Below are 23,007 nucleotides of genomic sequence, written 5' to 3'. Positions count from 1 at the left end.
AACTCAAACAGGGAACACACTTTATGTATCAAACCCAAGTCAGGTTTGCTGATGTAATCATGGTTTGTCACAGTAGGCAGAAGGCCAGAATCCAGTCTGACAGTGGAGGAAACATCTGAGTCCATGTTAGGGAATAAGACCTGAGAGAAGGTGCACTCAAAAACCTAAGAAAGGCCACAAGTGCATTTAGCTTACCATCTGTGAGAGATAATAAAGCTTAGATCAGGACGCCTCAACCAGGGTGCCACAAGGTCCCTTTAATGATGCTGTGACACCTGGCCCCTGTGAGAAGAGGTAAGCGCTAGGCCCGTGCGACTAGGGAAGTATTCAATTCGGATTTGGATTGAGTCAATTCAGAGGACAATGATTCGAACTGCTGTCTCCATTTTATTCGGCTGAATCAGAATCAGAGATTCGATGCCGATTCGGAGATTCAGATCAGCTGGGAAGAGGTAGGCACACCTGGGCGGCTACAGGTTCTCCTGCAGCTCCTCTAGCTGTGCCTGCCTCTCCACGGGTGGGGGGAGCCACGGGAGAAACCCCCATGGTTGCCCTGCCTGGCCCCAGTCTCCCAGCACTTAGAAAAAAAAAATGTGCCTGGTGGGGGATGGGGCTGGGCAAGGCAGCCATTGGGGCTTCTTCTGTGGGCACCCAGGGAGAGGCAGGAACAACCAGAGGAGCCATGGGAGAACCTGCAGCTGCCTGGCTGTGCCTGCCTCTCGTTGGCTGATCAGAATTTCCAAATCTTTTCTGAATCAATTTGGAGGCTTCAGATTTGATTCAGGCCTTTTAATGGGTCTGCTGATTTGATTTGGATTCGGAGATTCGGCTGCTGAATCGGGCCTAATCTCCTCTGAATCAACTCTACGATCAAAGCTTTGCACAGCCCTAGTAAGCGCTTTCCTGCCTCCGTTTGGAACCCTGTGCTCATTGCAGTCTTCCACAGATAAGCAGGGCCTATGGCTGCTAGTCTTGGGACTGCCACTGCTGCCTTCCCTTGTCCCCCAGAAGACCATGTGCTGGCCACCCAAACACGAGCAGTGTGCTCTGCTGCAGATGGGTAGACATGGGGTCATGGAGCTGTACATTTCAGCCTAGCTTGTCCTCCCATGCTCCCATGCTCCCTAGGGAGTAGGAATCAGGCCCGTTGGGTAGAAGCATCTAAATTAGTCTCTAATCTGAATAAGCATATGGCTATATATGAGCAAATGTTTACCGTATATACACTGAACACTAGGCTGTCAAGGCTCTACTAACATTAGATTTTTGAAACTGGAAAAATTGCACTTCCAAGTGCCACTGGAAAAAAAAAACCTGTAGTATATTAAAAGGTATTTTCACCCAACAGATAAGATTTCAGTGTTGCTGTGTTGTACATTGTTGTTATACCCTTTCAAGGACATGGGAGCATTCTTCAACTTTTTCCAAGGATCAGTTGGAAGCCCTTGTAGAAAGAAAAGTGGAAGACTATAATAAAGCACTTCAAGAGGACAGAATGGCAGACCTTGATGCTGGCTGCTTTCCCAGGGGAGTGCTAGCAAGCAGTAACCTGCCTGATGAGAAATAAAGAAGATGCAGATGGAACAGTATTCTTGGGTGTGGAGGGGAATCCCACATCCAAGGCACTGCAAAAAGCTTTAGGGCAGATGTTCACCTTATACTTCAATCCTTCAATAAAATCCATAAGGGAAGATATCTATATCTAGATGGAGTCCCATGTAAATTACTGGGTTCACTAAGACATACCTTCTTGCAGAAGTTGGGTCTTAAAATCACAATTTGGCATAAACGAATCTATCACACACATGCAAGGGGCTATTCCCTAAGCAAAGAGAAAACTACAACACTTAACAGAGTAATTAAATTTGATGGTGCAAGCCTGCCAGAAACATGCATTGCATACCTTAACATGAAGTAAGTAACGGTCCTTCACTCTGCGATTCAGAGCAACAGATGTGGTAAGTACTCCTTGCTGGTTAATCTGAAAAGTGTTGTCTTCATTTCCGCTCAGGATGGTGAAGATGAAAGGGGGACCATTATGGGAAGAATCTTTGTCTGTCACTACCAGCTGCAGCACACTAAATCCGATAGGCTTATTTTCCTATAAAGATATAACAACATTTCATCAGAAAGCTTCAGTGAAATGCTGTAATTAGCGTGATAGCCTAATTTGGATTTCTTCTTCATAACAGAAAAAAAAAGTTAACTGGAGACAGTAATGTCAGACTGATTACTTAGAGCAACTGTTTATGAATGAAATCAATAGGATTGTATTACTGGAGGAAGATATTACTCAATGTGAATAATGACAATAAAAGGCGGAAGAAGAAAATAAGTATTTTAAATCTGTTCTTGTTTTTTATTGTCTACAACATTTTCCAATTATTTGGTTCACCATATTTAAAAATATTTTCACTCCAATTTTTCCACCTTTGTTCTCAACAAGGACTGGGGTCTTTAGGCTAATCATTAAGTCACCAGACACTTCACATATACTTAATGCTATAAATTAGGGACAATCACAATTAGGGACAGTCCCTGTGCTCTGAGGAGCAGTATTTCAATTCCAGGAGGAAAAGAAATGAGACGCAAGTAAGAATCAGCAGACCGGTTTCCTTTCTTGACTGAGGAATTTACTGTAATCGTGTATGTCAGTTAGGACAGAACTGTAACCTTAAATACCTGGATTTGTATCAATGACTTGAAGAGCAATGGCAAACATACCCACAGTAGCATTATTTTCTGTAACAGGGGACAGAATGCCTCACTATCTTTATACTCATGCTGGGAGAGTAGAAGGAGGTGAGAGAAAGAGAGACCCTTTTCTTGTTGCTACTTTTACAAGACACTTTAAGAAACTGTACTTAGAGGCTACAGAAGCCATTGCGTGCTATGCTGGGACCAGCAGTGAGAACAGCTTTTTAATATCATTAAGCAATGCAATGACCCTACAACTGTAAAAGAGTACTACAGAACAGAGGACTACCACATTGAACAATATCATAAAGGAGAGATGATTTACTACCATTGAAGGATTGGATATGACCCACTTGAACAGACAAGCATGGCACTACACTAACTGCTTTACAAGCAATGGCATCAAAAATGACATTGCCCTGGGTCCATTGTGAAAATACTGTGCAACAACAGCAAGTATAGCAATCCAAGCTAGCAATATATAGAAATGTTTAGACATCTGACTCATGAACAGCTTAAATCATCCTATGCCATCCTTAATTTAACTGCGCACAACTCTGACAACGAGTTCAACATGGCTATTTAAAGCAATAAAGACTGGTAAGGCTCCTGGACCAGATGAGATATTTCTAGGATTCACTACCACGCTCAGAACAACAATGAAAAGATGGCTTCAGAAATTCATGTAAGAATGTCTAGAACGTAACAGATTTCCAAAAAGCTGGAGAAAAGCTGACGTCATTTCTATCCTGAAACCCAATAAATCACTACAGGATCCAAAGAGCTACTGACCCATCTCATTACTATGCATTACACATAAATTTGTGGAGCACATAATTTTGAATGGAATAGATCCCCAGATCCAAAAAGAACAAGTTGGCTTTTGGAAAAGGTGGTGTAGCATTGACCAAATTATACTACTTACATCTGATATAGAAAATGGATTTGAAGACAGTCAGAAAACAGGCCCGGTCTTTAATTTACCGTACAGCCACCTATGACCCTATACAGCATGAAGGCCTTGAATATAAACTGCACCCTATGATACCTGACTGCAAGCTAGGCACTTTCATCATGATCTCCAGAAGATCATTCAAATGTACTACCAGTCAAGGAAAAAAAAGCAAAGTATAAACTCTGAAGAATGGAGTTCCTCAAGGGTCAGTGCTAGCACCAATACCTTTCAGTGTACATACTTCAGATTTCCCATATACAATACATCTATTTTAACAATGACACCAGAGTAGCCCAAGGAATAGATATGACAACTGGAAAAGACAGCGAGTGCTGATATGGAACTCATCACTAACTATCTCCACAAGTCACACTGAAAAGTTGAACATCTATAAATTAATATCACTGCTCTTCCACCTGGACGACTGCCAAGCCAAGAGCACCCTGAATATCGGAGTAGGTAATCACATCCCCATAAGCATACCCCAACCTACCTAGGAGTCATATTAAACTATTTCCTCACCTATAATCATCATATTCAGGTTAGCACTGAATTCTATGCACTGGTGGCTGCTTTAAGATGTTTAGCCAGCATGACAAGGGGTGCCAACTTCGAAGTGCTCAGAACCACCGCACTTGCGATGATATATACCCCAGCAGAATATTATGATCCAGAAGTTGTCACACTGAAAAAAATTTGACACTGTACTCAGCAGTGCACTGTGACTCATAACAGGCTGCCCAAGCTATACACACATAGATATCCTCCATGTATTCTAGGGCATTAGACCAAGTGACAGAAGACAACAGACCCTAACATTGTTACAGGCAACAGAGCCAAGAGAAGACAAAAATCACTTGGCTCCATCAACTGTTAACTGAAGACCCGAACAAACAGAGGCTTAAGAGACTCAAAAGTCAAAAACTGTTTGTACATGAAGCCCACAAGCTCCTGGAAGAGATTGTGACTATTATACCAAACCTATGGGCAGCAATGGAGTGGGCTGACTGCTGGGAAAAATCAGATCTCTTCCTACAGCATTTTCTACTAACGCCAAATGAGTCCCTCATCAGGTATGACCTCAACAGAGAACTATGGGTCAAGCTGAACAGACTGAGATCTGGATATGGATGGTTCAAAACTATACTTCACAAGATGAACATCTTGGACAGCCCCCTGTGTGAATGCAGAGTCCAGCAGACAGCACAACACTTAATCAAGAGCTGTGATCTTTACAAATGCCCAGATGAGGTAGATGGAATCTGCACACTGAGCAATAATATCACACATTGGCTCATAGGTTTGGAAGTTGATATATGCTGCCATACCAAAGAGAGAAACTTGCATCAATGAGAGTTAAAGCATCTGAGGGATTGATATGATTTATAATCTACTATAAAAGCCTTAATACAAGTCTTCCAAAACCCTCTCACTTCCTGCTAATATACCCCAGTGTTGAGAACAGAAGAGCAGCTGATACAGTCACTACTGCCTTTGCATTAGCAAAGAGTTCCTTTGTTAGTTCTTTTTCTGATCCCATTACTCTTCCATTCCTTTATGCTCAGTGGCGCTGCTTCAATGGGTGGATGGAGAATGCCTTCACCTCTGCCTGCCCCATTGCCTATGAATAAAGGCATTTTTCACCTCAGCCTGAAATCGTAAAGCTTATAGATCAGCTATACTTTTGGTCAACTCTGTTTTAGGTTTGATATTAACAGATATGAGAATATAACCTTTTAATTATTTGTCATCTTAATCCATGCATGACCAACCTCAAGGACTGAAAATAAAAGTACTGCTTTTAGAGAAAAATATTGCTTCTCTTTCACTCTCCTTTCTCTTGTAATGAAGGATAACCTTGCTCTCCTCCAACACATTTTTGTTAACATGGAGAAATTTAAGCAGGCACCCTATTTTGACTTCCATATGCAAGGACAAAGGCATAAAACACAAGATCCAAACAGACCAGTTAGCTATGATCAGCTCTCAATAAGAATGAAATATGTTATGCATTTCCTCAACTCATGAGTACTTCCCTATTGGTTCTCTTTTCTAATTCCATTACATTTTAGCCAGTTGGATTTAGATCATTTCCCTGACATATGCCTGAAGGGTAGAGTCAATGAAAAATGGCATCTTTCAATATTAACGTAAAATCTCTAAAATTTTAGTGTATCCCTGTTATCCTTATTTCTTTGCTTCAATACCTCAGCCCATATAACATCAGACCTACTGTCTGTACTATATGAGATGTAAAGAGCATTTATTTTAAAGCTGATCAGTATCTCTTAATTAGCCATAAGGGTTTGTTTTTCAGCAACAAGAAAATCTCTCTCCTTTTTAACTGTTGCCATCCCATGGAGTGGGCAAATATTAATTAAATCTCGGTGTACATGCAACTGTACACTTACAATTAAAGAGACATTTAAATATAATTTTCTAAATATAATCTCTTGCAAAACAGGCCAGTCAATTTATGACTGATATATTTTATATTGTACTGTATAGGTACTTTGAATGTTGGACACATTGTAAACCTAAATACTAATGTACTTGAAAAAAACTGACAGATCCTATTTCAAGTTTTCCAGCAGGGCTGCAGAGTAGATTACAGACTCTACATCTCTGATTTACACTGATAAGCATATGGTCAGGCCAACAGTCCCGCTGATACTTAGTCAGCCTTAAGTAATAAAACAAAGTAAAATCATTTTTATGATGTTTTGCAAAACTTTCCAGTTACAAATTAACATTCAAAAGATGTATGTAGTTTGATTGCTAAACTGTATACAGTACTATGTTTAGATTACCTGGATGATAATGCTATAGTTCCCTTTTGAGAACACTGGAGGATTGTCATTTACATCAGATACATCAATGTTTACAGTAGTTGTGTTGACTCTGGGTGGATTTCCATTATCTGAAGCTTGTACTGTCAAGGTATATCCTGAAATCTAAAAAAGAAGGATTCACATTTAAGTTGTTATAGTATGTTTATTATTATTTTAGAAAGAAAGATTTAAATCCATGCCTAATACCCTGGCTATCCAGATCACCACCAAAGCTTTACTACATAGCATATAAGATAATTAATAAAAAGTTATCATCTGAAACACATACACTAATGTCACAAACGGATGCTTTTACTTTCCTTACCTAAAACCTTATACTACTTAAAATAATTTTAAAACATCTTGAGCAGAGGGTAAACTAGATGACCTTCTGAAGTCAATTCCAGCCCTTATTTTAAGATTCTATAATTTAAATAAATATTGACCAAAAATAGCAGTGTCAGTTATTTGCATTTTAATCTACTGAAGTGAATCCAAACTTTTCAAAGGTATACATCTTACCTTCTCTCTGTCTAGAAGTTTAGTCACTTTTATTTCACCCCTTGTAGGGTCAATGGTAAAAGGACTTCCCTGGTTGCCATCTATAATTGAGTAACGAATGTGATTGTTTGAAGATCCATCAGCATCATCTGCCATAACCTAGAGGATATTATTTTCTCATTTAAAACAGGTCTAGGTAGACTTTACATTTCTTTTTCCTCCTAATGGAAGGCACATATGTTTCAGGTCCGTATATTACAGATTTCTCAAGGAAAAAAAATTAATATTGGAACAGATCAGTGTCAGCCATAATATATTGCCTGGGGTCTTTCTAAAAATTGAAATTGCAATCCATATAAATAGATTACAAGCATCTCAAAATGTTGTGCAGTTTTGTGTACATTTAACATGTCCAGTTCTGAAAAATGTTTAAAAACAGACAGCTTATTACAAAGCAGATTGTATCTATTCATATATACTCACCTTCAAGTTAATTTTTTATTGTTCTATAAGGGAAGAATGATAGAAAAAACACAGTAATACCTACCATAATGACTGACTGTTCAAGTACAGCATCTTCACTGATTACTGCAGTGTAAGTGTCTTGGCTGAACACTGGAGTATTGTCATTGATATCTGTTACATTAATATTCACTGTTACAACATCACTTAATGAAGGTGTGCCTCCATCTGTGGCTTCCACTGTCAAGTAATACTCATGGGAACTTTCATAATCCAGGTTTTCAATAATAAAAATGGCTCCTGGAAAAACAAATTGCATTTGTAACTTCTAATATTATTATAGCACCACTTATTATTGCTTTCAGTTTATTCTGTTTGATGTTAAGCACCTGATTTATCACTGTGCTACACTGGTATAAACCTGTGATGAAATCAGGACCCGTCATTAACACTCTTCACTTTAGAACTCTAAAACTGGTATTTTTCTGACAATTTTCATTCCTTTGTTCTTTAATTACCAACAATCTTTAGAAAAATACATCCTGTTTTTATTTTGCATCAAACCAAGTAGAACACATGAAGTAACCTTTGATCTCCCTTACACAGCAACCATCTTTGATGTTAGGGAGGAGTGAGCAATGGAAGGAGCAAAATTATCTGGGCTTGAAAGAGATTTTGCCTGCTAAAACTGTTTTGGTTCAAGGTGAGTTTTTACTAAATTAAGTGGCACAGGCCCTAGTACAGATATAGTTCTACCATTATAAAGTGCTTTTTTCCCCTCAGGACATCTTGTCTTTCTTCCAACAAGCTACACTGCTAAAAAGCACTTTTATTCTAGAATAACTGCATGCTTACTAGGAAGGGGCATGGTACTCTAGGTGTAAATTATTCGAGATATGACTGATTCAGTGCTCTCCCTCTATAGAAACCACTTCTGGAACTGTTGGAGACAAGGATACTGGACTAGATGGACCAGTGGTTTCACCTGCTATAACATTTATTTTCTTAATTCAACTGTTGGATGTAGACACAGTCCTAGGAAAGAAAAACTTTTTCCTGACTATATCCTAGACAAAAAACCTATGGAATATAGGAAATACAACAGAAGTAGCATTGTGGTATGCCACTCTTTTCCAATTTGTTAATAATAAAGGGTGAAATTTACACAAATGATTTAGGTTTGAATGACCGTCAGTCCTAAACTCTATTGTCAGGGCCAGAAACACCGAACTATTATACTCAACAAGCTTTTCCCAATCCCTCACCAAATGTTCTACAATTACCATATTTGTGGACAAATGATTACTTTTCCATGCCAATTTAGTCTCAGATCTTTCTTTTACAATGTCTAACCAATCATCTTGATTATATGTAATTATTTTTGTGAACAGATTATTAAAAATCTTTAAAGTCATTCTTTTTTTTTCCTTCAGGGTGGAGACCACTTTGGATTCTTGCACACTAAGTAAAGGTAACTTAAGTAACATTTACCAGATTATTTAAATTCAGTCAATGTTTTATATTTTACTGCACTTCTTTCCAAGACTGTTTTTAAACTATTGCTCATCTTTAGCATGAACGCTTAGCAAACAAATCATTAAGGTAGCATGGATTCCACAGAACATATGCCCATCTGCTTAGCTAGGAAGTGGCAAGACACAATATTGTTACACATTGCTTAGTGAAAATAATATGACAAGCATGTGGTAACATACATGCTTTTGTTAACTGACAATTATATGCTGTTACCTGTTGCTGAATCAATACTGAATTTTCCATGTTCATTTCCACTGACTATTGCATAGGTGATCTCAGCATTGGTTTCAATGTCCCTGCTGGCAGCATAAATTTGAAGAACCTCTGTTCCAACCAAAGTGTCTTCTGATATGCTGGTACTGTATTCGCTATACTCAAACACAGGTGGATTATCATTTATATCCAAAACAGAAACCACAAGGGTACCAGTAGAGGACAATCTTCTAGGTAAACCTTCATCTACTGCTTTTAAATTTAGAGAGTATACTGCCTGCAGCTCCCGATCTAAAGGCTTCTCCAATCGAACAATTCCAGAGAATTCATCAATAGAAAACTGCCCATCTGCAGAGTTCACCAGTGAGTAGTGAACTTTACAGTTCACACCTGCATTTAGAAACAATAATGGAACATGAAATGACAGTGCATTTCTATAATAACAGATCTAGACAGCTATATAAATAAAAAGTACATGGGAAACACTTGTCTATGTTAGAGCAAATTTACATAACTATAAAAGCTACTGTCAAATGCAGAAGACATGTATAAGGTAGTATCTGATTTTAAAAGGTTAAGCTAACATTTATTGTACAGATAAACTATCATTTAATTATAATTTCAAATGAATAACTCTTCTATTTTGGGAAGCTTAGAAATATGTGGCCATGATATATCAAACACCTAAACTCAAATCCAATAAGTTTATTTAAAATCAAGCATTCAATATAAACAAGAACCCTTTTTCTGGAAAGAATTATGTATTAAAAATGAACATAACATTCTGTGCCAATCATTTTACTTATAAGCCAGAGAGACTGGCAAAGTGTGAAAATTGCTCTATTTTGCTATCTTCACATTATGCATAGTTGTATCATGACATATAAAACATGTTTCTCAAAAATAAGGCCATACAAGCTAATATTACAATTTGATCATCATGACCTGACAGACCTGAAGGTTTTATACCCTTAGAGACAGAAATTGTGTGTTTCTGCATTCTTCTTCTGGGTTTATAAACACAAAGCAAATTATTTTAAACGTCATTCTCACATCTTATTTATGTAACACTCCATAGCTATACAGTGATAGCAAAAGGAAAGCTACTTATCTCAATATCAGGATATGTTATATGAAAGTATAATTAATGGAGCTAAACTATATGGTACTACTGTGATTAGACTAATGGGGCACTCAAAATACACCTTTGTAAACAGATACTTATTTGAGCACATAGGAACTTGAGTGTCTTTTTAAAATAGGAAAAAGCCAAAAGACTTCAGATATTGTGAAATCAATGCATAGGAAAGGAGAATTAGGCCCTTAAATTTTCCTCCTCCATATTTTTGCACACAATCAAACCAGGTACATTGGGTTTACAAACGTACACGTTCCAATTTACTAAGATGAAAGTTATATCTGACTTACTAAACCTAAATATATAATTTGAAAATCCAACCTTGAAAGACTATGAATGACCCACCAGCCCCACTGACAGACTCAACATCTCTAAAGATAAAACTGAAGACTGCAATTTGACTCCATGGGAGAAGTATTATTTAAACAACATATACCTGCATCTGCATCTGTAGCCTGCACTCTTGTCAATAAAGTTTTAGGTTCTGTGTTTTCAAACACTGTAATGGAGTAAGGATCAGCTGTAAACTCTGGGGCATTGTCATTCACATCTTCTAGAGTCAGAATAATATCAGCCTGGCAGAATCTTCCTCCTCCATCTGTGGCTTTCACCAACAAATTATAAACAGCTTGCTGCTCACGATCAAGTGGCATTAATGTTTTCAGTTCACCTATAAATGCAATAATAAATGTAAAATGAATGGACCTGCACAAGTCGCAAGAATTAAGCACCCCCTATTTATTTGTAACGTATAGCAATTTCTATGAAATATTTCTGCTATAGTCTAAAAGCTAAACAATCTTTTTTCTTTTGAGGATGACAGGGTACATCTACACGAGACATTTACTGTGGTAAAGTCACGGTGTCTACACATGCAGTTCTATTACATCACAGTAAACTAACTGACTACACTGTAGGTTAGTACTTGTAAACCATTTGTACAACAACGTACACGTAGATGCTGACAGGGCTGGCTGGGTGCTTCGGTGTAGAGGATGCCAGCTGGCTAGCCCCACTCTGGAGCACCCTTGTGCCCTAGCCAGCCTCTCCACAGCATGTTGAGCTGGGTGAGAACAGCTCCAGGCTAGCAAGCTGACCCCTGGGACTCCCTGCCAGCTGGGGCTGCTCTAACCTAGCTCAATGTGCTGTGGTCCTGGGCACACATGTAAATGCGGGAGCAATATTGCGCTGGAGTTTATTGCATCGCATTGGTTTCACATGTAGATGCATCTAATGTCAACAACTGAATCAAGACATAGTACACTTATGAGTCCTGCTTTGAGCAAAACCTGTCAATGATTACCTTTGCCTTATAAGAGTAACCATTTTGGCTTTGCTTTCAAATCCCTCTGAAACTGAAGCTGACCATCTGTTGTATACCAAAAAATACAGTAAATATGTGCATATACTGTATACAAGCATCTGTGTACATATGTATGCAGACATGTACACATATACAATAATGAATAATATATTATTTGAAAAAACAGTTTAAATAAAATAAAGATTTAATTCCTTCCTTTAATGGAATGAAGAGTAAGAAGAAAATGTATGCTGTGTTGTCCTTGCAAGGAGGAAAGAAGTGTTTATGATGAGGGCAGGATACAGTCTCTTTTTATACTAACAAATCGAAAGGGAGAAATTTTTGCAAATGACTTGGTGGGAGATAACTACTTTGTTCCTAAGCCTAGGATTAGGTTTGATTCACCCTACAGACAAAAGAAAAAGAAAAGAAAATCCACACTTGAGATGGTGGAGACGGCCCAGATCCTATTTTGCCTACTGAACATTCAATGCTGTGTTGCTAATTGGGCAAAATAACAGAAAAGACATTCACACACTTGGATAAATGGAGATGCAATTCTCTTTCTTTCTCTCAATGGGTAGCCTAGAAGTTAATCCTATTGGGTGCCTGTAGATGTGTGGGGAGAGTGCTCCAAAGCACTGTAATTACAGTATGTTGGAGCGGACTCAATTAATCAAGTCAGCTGGAGAGTGTTAATTAGTGCTCTCCAGCAGCCTCTGCTTCTTGTATATCAGCATCCCTGTGCTTCAAAATGGTGACGGGGACGCTTTAACTAAAGTTTGTCGAACTAACTTTAGTTAAAGTGCCCCCGCCATCAGTTTGAAGCAGGGGGACACTGGTACATGGACATTAAATGTTTTTTAATTAGAGTGGCTCTCAGAGACACTCTAATTAAAGCAACCTTCCTCCTTCCCCCAAGCACATGTAAAAATGCCCATTATGCCCATGTAGATATATAGTTCTCCCATTTTGGCTAGATGCCACACATAAACCTTGAGCAGAGTGTCACCTACAGATAACCCACCAGAAATGCTACGCATAGGGATGTGTGCAAGCTCCTGCCCCTAAGACATCCGATTCAGGGTTACATCTGATGGGCTTCAACCATTTTGGGATCCTATTCTGTGAGGACAAGGATAATACAAGGCCCGCCCTGTTCAACACCTTCATCAGCGATTTGGATGAGGGGGTGCAAAGCACCCTGTTCAAGTTTGCTGATGACACCAAGATGTGGGCACAATAGAGGGGAGCAACAGGCTACAGTTGGACCTAGATAGGTTACAAGGATGGGCAGAGAAGAATAGGATGGGGTTTAACACAGACAAGTGTAAGGTGATACACCTGGGGAGGAACAATCGGCACCATACATACAGGCTGGGGAACTCCCCTCTTGTCAGCACGGAGGTGGAAAAGGATCTAGGAGTCATTATTGACTCCAAGATGAATATGAGTCGGCAATGTGGGGAGGCGTTAGGAAGGCCAACTGCACCTTGTCGTGCATCCACAGATGCATCTCGAGCAGGTCCAAGGAGGTGATCCTCCCCCTCTATGCGGCACTGGTCAGGCCGCAGCTGGAGTACTGTGTCCAGTTCCGGGCGCCGCACTTTAAGAGGGATGTGGACAGCATCGAGAGGGTCCAGAGGAGGGCCACTCGTATGATCAAGGGACAGCAGGGTAGGTCCTATGAGGAAAGGTTGCGGGACCTGAACCTGTTCAGCCTTCAAAAGAGAAGGCTGAGGGGGGATCTTGTGGCCTGTTATAAACTGGTTAGGGGGGATCAGCAGGCACTGGGGGAGTCCCTGTTCCCCCGAGCGCCGCAAGGAGTGACCAGGAACAATGGTCACAAGCTGGCGGAGGGAAGGTTTAAGTTGGACATCAGGAGGCGCTACTTCACGGTCAGGGCGGCTAGGGTCTGGAACCAGCTTCCAAGTGAGGTGGTGCAGGCTCCCACCCTGGGGGTTTTTAAGAGGAGGTTGGATGACCACCTTACTGGGGTCATTTGACCCCAGTGCTCTTCCTGCCATGGCAGGGGGTCGGACTAGATGATCTGCTCAGGTCCCTTCCGACCCTAGAAACTATGAAATACTTCACCTACCTTTGGCCTAACAACCCAGAGCAAAAGAAGGATATTACTTCTCAACTTTTTTGGACACAAGGAACCTCTCACTGGACTTGAGACACTTTCCATAACTTCTGTGGACTAAGTGGACCCTGGACTTGATGATCCTCTGGGGTCCCTTCAGCCTAAATGTCTATGAATCTATAAGTGGCACCAATTTAAAAAACTGAATTATATATTACAGTTCTTACTTCCTTGCAGGAGTTGGTGAGGGATTGTCCAGGCAAGGACAAGAGACTGTGCTTATCTGCTTACACTTGCTGATGAATGAAAGACCTTGGGAGACCTGGATTGTAGACTCCAGTAAGCCTGAGAGGCTTTGAATCCATGTCTACCACTTTCCAACCCTGATCATCGGAATATGGGCAAAACATGACTACAGGTATCCTTCATCCCTGTTGTTTAAACTGAGCCACAAGGAAGAAGAAAATGCAGGAGTCAGGGGTTCACAAGGAATGCAAGTAACCAGGAGCATAACTGTGGCCTGGTCAGGGGGGACCTCTGCAAGGGAAGGAGACCAAGGTTTTGGCCTCATTCCATTCCTTGTATTTTATTTTATTTAAGGACTATTTAATAAAAAAAAAAATATAAAAAAGAATTGAGAGAAAGACCAGAGTGAAACATTCCTTCCCTCCTTACAGGGCTACAGACTCAGGTCCTCTCTTGAATTCTCTCCTTCTCGTCCCCTTACTCCTGCATTTATGCTCAGTGGCACAGAATCAATAGGATGGATGGAATATGCCTTCATCTCTGCTTGGCTCATTTCCTGGTGGCTAGGAGAAAATGGAAACAGATTCAAACTTGCTCTGGCTGAGTGGGACCTAGAATTCAGGTCCCACACTTCATAGCCAAATGCCCTGACCACTCTGCTACTGGGGAATAGGTGGGTAGGGCCTCCTCTTCCGTCTTTCCCCCAATGTCTTAAAGTTAAGTTGAAGCAGAGTTAAAAACACAGATGGATTAACAGTTTGCCAAGGACTCAAAGATAGTGGGATAAGATCATATTACAAGGTATAGATGCATAAAATGTCCTAAAGGCATTCAGATGTCTTAAAGGCAGACTAAGACCTGAGTCTACATAGCTCCTCTCTCCTTTACAAAACTCAGGTATTCTGACCTAATTCAGTCTGCAAGGACTCCCACCTCTAGTAGCGCTGAACTTATGTAACAAAAACCCAGGCACAGCAGACACTTTGGACTGAACTTGGAAAGCACAATCTGTTCTACCATCCTGGAAATCTGATGCTCCTTCTTTATCCTTCCCCAAACCTGTTTTTACACCCCTTGAGATCCCTTTCTGCAATTCTATCATTTCCTGATATACCTTTTCTTTTGTGACTGCACCAACAGAGCTGACAAGGTGGCTTTGGCTCTAAGAGTGAACCATTATGCCTTAACTCAAGGGTCGGCAATGGTTTTTGGGCACAGTGCCAAACACACCCACAACTTCAACTTTGTAAAATGTTGGTGTGCCGGGGCGGAAAGCAGGGGAGCTTCAAAGGGTCCAATCCTTGTTGTAGCAGTGCAGCCCTGGCCCCTTCCCTGCTGTCCACCCTAAGGTGTGCGTGCCAAGCAAAATACCTTTGCGTGCCATGCTCTGGCACTTGTATTGGGAGTTGCCTACTTTTGCCCTAACTAATGCTTCATAACTGGCACAAAATGTAGCCAATCAGGATACAATGAAGTACAGATAAACCACTTAATGCTTCTAAGTTAGTTTTAGGTACTGTTGGTTTATTCATTTCATCCAAATCCCTAACTCTAGCTGCAAAGCTGGAAGCATAAGGTTTCTGCCCTTTATTCTGTTCTCTGATTGTACCAGAAAGATTTACGCCCCAAACCAGCAGTGTCTTGTTATTTAAGTTCAAGTATGTAGTATTATGGTTGCTAAGCATTATGTAAAATAATATATTAAAGCAACCAATAAGTAAAAGGCACAGTTTTAGTCTGCATCTTTATGACACAGACATTTGCTAGGAACTGATTTCAGCTGACTTCTGGAATCAAGGAGTCCTGTTTATTTATTCTTCACTTAATTTTATATTTCCTCAAGTCAACTCCAAAGCAATTTAATATTAAATTAATACTTAAAAATGAACTGCATATATAAATGAATCCCTACGTACAAAAAATTAAATTTATCAACATTTACATGTTTTACTTAGTGGTGAAATATTTTTAACTCAAGGTTGTGACTCCAATGTTACACACTGTATTTTACATAACAAATGTTACCTGTGTCCGGACTGAGTTTGAATTTTTCTGCTCCGGTGCCATGCAGCTTATATGTAATTTCAGCATTGGAACGAATATCTGCATCGGTTGCAGAGATCTGTATGATCAGTTTGCCAGGAGATGCATCCTCTGGAACAGTGTCAGTGTATAAAGCCTGAAAGGTTTTAAAGTAACATTGCAAAGTTAAAAGGTATTAGAGAAGTGGAGCTTCCATGGGGGAGGAAAAATAGGGCAATGACAGGTGTGATTATCTGTTTGAATGTTTGGGGATCTGGGAACATGTGAAGTGAACCAGAGGATGAAACATGATAAGGCTGTGGGATTTTCTAATTAATTACCTCACACTTAATACACTATTCAGTGAGGTAATTAATTATTACTGACATTCATAACCTTGGGGACTCCAGAGTGTCAACATAGAGCCAAGATCTTTAAACACCTGGAACATAGATTAATTAATAATTTCATGACTACCCTACTCAAGGTGGTGTGAATTTCAGGCAACTTCTGGTCTTCATCAATATCATTCACATCTGACTGTTTTTATAAAGAAGTAAGCCATTCCTTTTATAAATTGCACCAGCTCTATAGGTTTCCACTTTAAACCAGATCAAAACAAACCTTTGCCACTAAGTATTTGATTCTAATTACATCAGCAGTTACATATGTGAAAGTGCTGCAATGCCCATAGTGCTTGTAAGTTTACAAAAGCATATAATGCTAAAAATAATGAATTAATATTTGAAAATAGTCAATTTTTTTTTTTTTTATCTGAGGTATACCCAATACATAACAAGACTAATAATAAACTCTTTAAGGGCCCACTGGCACCTCATGAAATAAGAAGAGATGTCTCAAAGGGTACAAAATCTGTGTTCAATGTGACACAATGCACAAAGGCTATAAATAGTTTAGAGCTGTTGGCAGAGAAAGTAGAAGAACAAGGCTGACAATAATGGACAAGGATGACAATAATAAAAACGTACGATCGCTCCATAAAGCATATACATTTTTGCTTTTTTGTCACCACTCCTCAATTCTATAGGCAGAAATAGTTTCTGTCTAGGTCAGGTGAAGGAACCTGGACAAACACATTACAGAATTTTAACTTAGTGCAGTTTCCCTGTGTTTATAACCCTTTCATTCCTGTCAAAGGTAACTCCTACACCACTGAGCCCAGGACTATTCTTCCTCCACCTCCATTAGATGTACATAGCAGTAAGATGCAGGTGAAATATCTGGCCTTTGCAACCTTGCTTCCAATGGAAATGACTATATGTACTGCTAGGGCAGCAAAATAAAGCAATCTGTCTTAATATTGATTGCAAGCATTGCAAAGGTAAAAACAAAGATCTGATACAATGCATATTATTTCAATTCCCCCATACCTGAGTGAGGCAATTAAGTTATCAAGAGTATTTAAGTTGCACGGCAATTTTCCAGAGTTCCCCCTAATTCGGCAGCTTGTATCAAAACGCCTCAAGATATATTTTTGTTAAAAACTCATTATAGTCAGCTCGGAAAACCAATATTTTTTTGTTCATCTCTGGAGAGGTCACTCAAGAAGAAGTGAATTTTAAAATGAAACTCTGTACTGAATGAAAATAGTGCAGAAAGCAAAATAAAAGATTGGGTTGGCAAAGCTTACTTTTTCACAAACAGGGCTGTTGTCATTAGCATCAAGGACTTTAACCTCCACCACAGCTTTGGTTGCAAATATTCCATCCGTAGCTGTAATGTTTAGAAGGTAGTTGTCCTTCTCCTCTCTATCTAGAGGCTTTTTGACATAGACCTTCCATTCATTCTGTATGTTTTCAACAGCAAATTGCCCCAAGGGATCACCTCCTAAACCAATCAATAAAAATGTGTCATTCAAGCAAAAGTGACAATTCAACTATTTAGGTTAAAGGGTGAACAGGAAGTAAAAACAAAAACAAGCAAGCAAACAAACAAAAAACAGATCCTCCATAATACACACCCACTGTGGCTTTGTACAAAAAAATTGTAATTCCTTTGTTCAAAGTAGTTAGTTTAAAAGAAGACTCATACAAGGAATTTAAGTGCAGTCGCTATTAGCTGTTAAGGTTACCATGGCGATTAATGAAACACTACAGAAGACATCATATTAAAACACCTATGCTAAACAAGAAAAACATTAAATTATTCTACTACTGAAGATTAATTTAAGGTACATTTCATCTATTATTCTACTATATTACTCTATTATTCTATTATATTACTGAATATTTTTGTTGTAGTTTTTAATTGCACTCTTTATTTCAGTGCACGTACAACTCCTGTAGAATTCAATATATATCAAAAGACAAAAAACATTCTAATAGAACTATCTTTAAGCCAGGCACATAAATGAAAAGAAGAGATATTCTGATGGCTTTTGAGAGTTTAAAATTTTTTTTTAGTTTTGTCTCAATTATTTCTAATTATTTTCTCACAAAACCCCAAGTTCAAATTTGTGTAATCTTACATTTCACTATATCATTCTAATTTTATAACTCAAGTTAATACTTTGATATGTTTTAAAAGATTTACCTGTAATGTAAAAAGTGACTTGTCTGTTAGATTCCTCTGTATCAGCATCAGTAGTACTCAAGATGGCAATTATACCACCAGGTGGATCATCCTCACTGACTGTCCCCTTGTATATCTCTGCTGTAAAACGTGGAGGGTTGTCATTTATGTCTGTAACCATAACTTCAACCACTGTCACCGAAGACAACTGATTTTTTTCACCACGATCAGATGCAATCACTGTAATTTTGTACTTATTACATTGCTCATGATCAAGCTCTTTGAGGGTGGAAATCCAACCAGTCTCCATGTTTATGGCAAAAGACTCTATGACTGCCAGTTCTTGTGATGGATCTAGACTATATGTAACTTGCCCATTGATTCCTGAGTCCAGGTCAGTTGCTTTTACCTGGATGACTCTTGTTCCAGCTGGTAGGTTTTCTACGATGAATGCTTCATATGGATTGGACTCCAAAATAGGTTTATTGTCATTTGCATCTTTTACTTGAATGCTTACATCTACTGTGGAAACAACACTGTAATCTTCATTCATATACTGTGCCAGCACTGAAAACTGATACCACTTAGTTGTCTCATGATCAAGACGCTTCTCCAGTTTCAACCTTCCATTTTGGCTATCAATCACAAAGAATTCATCCCTATTGCTTTCAGGAGTGTTGCCTTTTATCAGACGATAGACTAATGTCTGATTATGGACTGCCTGTATAGTGTCAATCTGTGCTCCAATAGGAATGTCCTCAGAAACGGTGTAAGAATAAAATGGCTCTGAAAATTTTGGAAGAGACACTTCTGGTGGCAGTATTCTAATATAAACAGGAACAACTGACTCTTTTTGTGGGGATCCACCATCTACTGCTCTAACAAAGAAAGTTAGAAACTCATTTTCTAAACCAATTAAGCTTTCTTTTGTAGTAATAATACCAGATGATGCATTAATTTCCAAATTCTCTTTAACACTTTCAGACTCTGCTTCAATGGCATATGTAATATCTGCATTCGTACCTTCATCAGCATCAGAGGCCAAAACTTTGATGACGGATGTACCTCTTGGAACATTAGAACCAATATTTACTTCATATTCTGTTGCTCGGAATTGAGGGGCATTATCATTATCATCTGTAAGTATCACATTTACAGTGCAGAAAGCAACTTTTCCTCCAGCATCCTTGGCCATTAAACTAACAGCAATTACTTTTTCTGTTTGTTTTTCACGATCAAGTTTTTCGGAAGTAAATATCTGCCCTCTCCCATCAGTATAAAATCTATCTTTGGCAAAGTCATTTACAATATGGTAAGTGATGCGGCCATAAGTACCAGAATCCTGATCTGTTGCTTTAACTTCAGTCACCAAGGTATGCAATGGTGCATTTTCAGCTAGTTCAACCTCATATTCATTTTGACTGAAAATCGGGCTATGCAAATTTGCTCCAATTACAGTTATCAGCACTTGAGCTGAACTTCTGAAGACCCCATCAGACACAGACATGTTAAGATTGTAATGCGGCTTCAAGGCTTGTTTATGCAGGTTTGAGATAGTGATGATACCAGTTTTGCTGTTAATTGCAAAATTCATGTGATCATTGCCTGTTAGAAATGAGTATTCCAATTTGTCTACATCTGAATTGTCTGCATCAAAGGCTTTTACACAGGTTACAAAATGTCCATGGGGAGCCAGTTCACTAATTTTAGCTTCATAAAGCAACTGGCTGAATATGGGCGGGTTATCATTGAGGTCAGTTACATCAACTGTTACAATGATGTCACTGCTCAGTGGAGGCATTCCACTGTCTATAGCCCTTACTAGTAATTTGTGTTGCTGCGTCTGTTCATAATCCAAAGATCTTGCTGTCAGAATGAGCCCAGTGCTGCTACCTATGTGGAAATAATCATGGCTCTTGCTATTATTCTCAATCAAGTGATAGGAAATTCCTCTGTTTGTTCCAGAATCAGCATCAGTAGCACTAACTTGAATAACAGATGTTCCAATTACAGATGCTTCAGAAAGGGTTGCAGAATAAGATTGCTTTTTAAACACAGGAGGATTATCATTGATATCTTCCACTATTATGTCTACAAACACTTCAGCATGAACACCAGTTAACGAATCAGTTGCTCGAACACTTAATTTATAGGCTGGATGGGCTTCAAAATCTAAAGGAGCAACAACATTTATTACCCCAGTATTGAAGTTGATAGTAAACTGATTGAAAGGATCTCCATCTGTGAGACTATAAAATACCTTAAGTCCTTCTGGGCTGTTTGCTTGTATATGAACAACAGGGCTATGCAGCTGGATGTTTTCAGGTATCTCAGCACTATAAAAAGGCTTCTCAAAAACTGGCATGGCTTTATTCATTACAGTGATTGGGACTATAACTTCAGTAGAAAAGGCTGGGTCTCCCCCATCTTTTGCCACCACTGTGACAAGATACTCCTTATTCAGTGTGTCCAATTCAAATGGCTTCTTGAGTGAGATCTCACCAGTAGGTCCAATTTGGAAGTGTTCATGATGTTCTTTAAGGTAGTAATGAACTTGTCCATTTTTACCCATGTCTTTATCTACAGCAGTGACATGCCTAACAATATGACCTACTTCAGAGTCTACTTTAACAACAGCATAATATGGAAGATTGACAAAAACTGGAGCATTATCATTTATATCTTCTACTGTGACTTTCACCACAACGTGTGCAACTACTGATGGTTTACGCTCCTCTGTCACTTCCACCACTACATCAAAAGATTCTTGTTGTTCGCGATCAAATGGTATTCCTGTGGTTGAAAGTACTCCTGAAGTGTAACTTATTTTAAATCTGCTGTCTGGGTTTAAAATATGATAAAACAAAGGCTCATTCATTTGATTTCCTATAGCAGTAACAACAGCTATTGTTTTTGCCTCAGTGGAATTCTCTTGCACTACTGCAGAATAGGAACTTTGGGTGAACTTCAGTGGACTTGCTTTGGTTTCTTTCACGTGAATTTTTACAGATGCAGTACTTGCAAATCTGCCATCAGATGCTCTGACTGCTAATTCATACCTGCTTCTTAACTGAGTTGTATTTTGTATTGTTATAACTCCAGTCTTAGAGTCTACTGAAAATTTTTCTCCAATGTTACCTTCAGTGATTGAATAAATCAATTGTGAAAAAGCTCCTGAATCAGCATCGGTAGCATTCACAGTGATGACTTTCACTCCTTTATATGTTGGCACCAAAATGGATGTCTCATACAAATCTTTTGAAAAAACAGGAGGGCAATCATTGATGTCAATTACATAAATAGTAACATTAGCTGCATATTCAGCAAATAAACGTGGTGCCCCCTTATCATGCACTTGTACTGAAAAGTGGAAAATGTTTGTCTCCTCATAGTCCAGGCTTGTTACAGTCCGAATGGCACCAGTACTAGAATCAATGGCAAAATACTTATGGACAGATGGTTCAACAATTTGATAAACAAGCAAAGCATTTGAATCTTTATCAGCATCTGTAGCTCGAATTACCAAAGGGATATTCTTGTCTGTCAGAACCACACTATTAATTGAAGCAGATTCACTGACGAGCCCTATATATTCTGCCTGCGTAAAAACTGGTACATTATCATTCTCATCCTGAAGATGCACCAAGACAGTATTATTAGTGGACACGCCAGCCATGTTGGTTCCCTGAACAGTCAGTGTGTAAACAGGTAAGGTTTCAAAATCAAGAATCTTCTGAGAAGTGACAACTCCTGAGTTTGGATTGATATCAAAGGCATCCCCTATATTGCCATCTTTTATCTCATAAACCACGGAAGACTGACTGTATGCTGTAACCATTCCAACAAAACTACCAATGCTAGCACCTTCACTGATTTCTGTAAAATATTCCTTTGATGTGAATTTTGGTGCAGCATTATCAGAAACTGTGACAAATATCTGAACAGAAGTTACTTCACTCAGTGGAGGATTTCCCTTATCTGTAGCTTTTACCATTAAATTGTATTCTTCTCGGCTACTACGATCAAGTTCTTTTGCAATTTTAACTGTGCCCAAAATAGGATCTATAATGAAAGAATTTCCAACATTCCCTGTGGAGAGAAATGAAAAGAAATATAATTAATAAAGAAGCAGATAAAACTGTTCAGAAATTAAGAGCATGTGCCCATTTGTCCAAAAACTAAAAGCAGATGAACAGGAGAAAGTCAGGTGATTATGGAGCATAATTTCTAAATGTTTTAATTACTAGCCATTCCAAAAAAAAAAGAATTTTCCTATAAGCAATAGTTAGCACTGACTTTCACCTTTCTCAAAGCTATTTTGCATTTACATGGTTTATAACTTCCTAGCCCTAAAAACAGAATATGAAAATGCAGCTTCTTTTATAAAATTGGACAATTTTAAGTGTGCCACAGTTTCTATAAACTTCAAAATTAAAATTGATATTACCTAGATTTCAGGAGGGTGGACTTCAATGAGCTAAGGAG

The 23,007-nt window shown here is 38.8% G+C and overlaps 1 protein-coding gene and 1 long non-coding RNA gene across 8 annotated transcripts in view; both read right to left on the bottom strand.

Moving 5' to 3' along the window:
* The window catches only part of FAT1 (FAT atypical cadherin 1), a 191,980-nt gene that overhangs the window by 20,912 nt on the left and 148,061 nt on the right, over positions 1–23,007 (bottom strand). For all 7 annotated transcript variants that reach the window (XR_002099211.1, XR_002099212.1, XR_002099213.1 and 4 more), the window contains exons 10-18: positions 18,544–22,611; positions 17,642–17,838; positions 15,994–16,147; positions 10,770–11,003; positions 9,196–9,585; positions 7,532–7,746; positions 7,006–7,143; positions 6,463–6,606; positions 1,904–2,101 (exon numbers count right to left, since the gene is read on the bottom strand). Coding sequence is in view for 4 of the 7 variants with exons in the window: in XM_019525941.1 (XP_019381486.1) it covers positions 1,904–2,101; positions 6,463–6,606; positions 7,006–7,143; positions 7,532–7,746; positions 9,196–9,585; positions 10,770–11,003; positions 15,994–16,147; positions 17,642–17,838; positions 18,544–22,611 (5,738 nt within the window). In the remaining 3 variants the exon portion in view is untranslated. The remainder of the gene's footprint in view (positions 1–1,903; positions 2,102–6,462; positions 6,607–7,005; positions 7,144–7,531; positions 7,747–9,195; positions 9,586–10,769; positions 11,004–15,993; positions 16,148–17,641; positions 17,839–18,543; positions 22,612–23,007) is intronic.
* Positions 22,759–23,007, bottom strand: part of LOC109303749 — a 2,861-nt gene continuing 2,612 nt past the window's right edge. Inside the window, exon 2 of the long non-coding RNA XR_002099214.1 lies at positions 22,759–22,969. This is a non-coding gene — a long non-coding RNA (uncharacterized LOC109303749). The remainder of the gene's footprint in view (positions 22,970–23,007) is intronic.

Source organism: Gavialis gangeticus, unplaced genomic scaffold (assembly GCF_001723915.1).
Source record: "Gavialis gangeticus isolate Ggan-Ray unplaced genomic scaffold, GavGan_comp1, whole genome shotgun sequence".
NCBI lineage: Eukaryota > Metazoa > Chordata > Crocodylia > Gavialidae > Gavialis > Gavialis gangeticus.
This window is presented reverse-complemented; position numbering and strand designations above follow the sequence as displayed.